The sequence below is a fragment of the Myotis brandtii genome, unplaced genomic scaffold (assembly GCF_000412655.1).
Source record: "Myotis brandtii unplaced genomic scaffold, ASM41265v1 scaffold698, whole genome shotgun sequence".
NCBI lineage: Eukaryota > Metazoa > Chordata > Mammalia > Chiroptera > Vespertilionidae > Myotis > Myotis brandtii.
In genome coordinates, this window is record NW_005370731.1 from 408,208 (window position 1) to 408,427 (window position 220).

General features: G+C 70.5%; 1 protein-coding gene across 1 annotated transcript in view; it reads right to left on the reverse strand.

Annotated features, from left to right (window-relative positions):
- MAZ (MYC-associated zinc finger protein (purine-binding transcription factor)) overlaps window positions 1-216 on the reverse strand; it is a 4,357-nt gene extending 4,141 nt beyond the window's left edge. Inside the window, exon 1 of the mRNA XM_014529779.1 lies at window positions 6-216. Coding sequence (XP_014385265.1) covers window positions 6-216 — 211 coding nt within the window. The remainder of the gene's footprint in view (window positions 1-5) is intronic.
- Window positions 217-220: the final 4 nt, after the last annotated feature.

The following is a 220-nucleotide window of genomic DNA, read 5'->3' on the forward strand; positions in this document are numbered from 1 at the left end:
CCGGCACTGCCGGCCCCTACTCACCTGGAATGGACTCTGGGCGCAGCCCTGGGAGGCAAAGAAGCGGGACTGGAGCTCAGCCCCGACCTGCAGGGGGTTCTGGGCGTGACCCTGAGGTGGCGGGAAGGAGTTCATGAGGCCGCCCACCCCCCGGGAGTCCAGGCCCAGCACGGGGAAGGGGGGGGCCAGCAGCGTGCAAGGGAACACGGGGAACATGGCC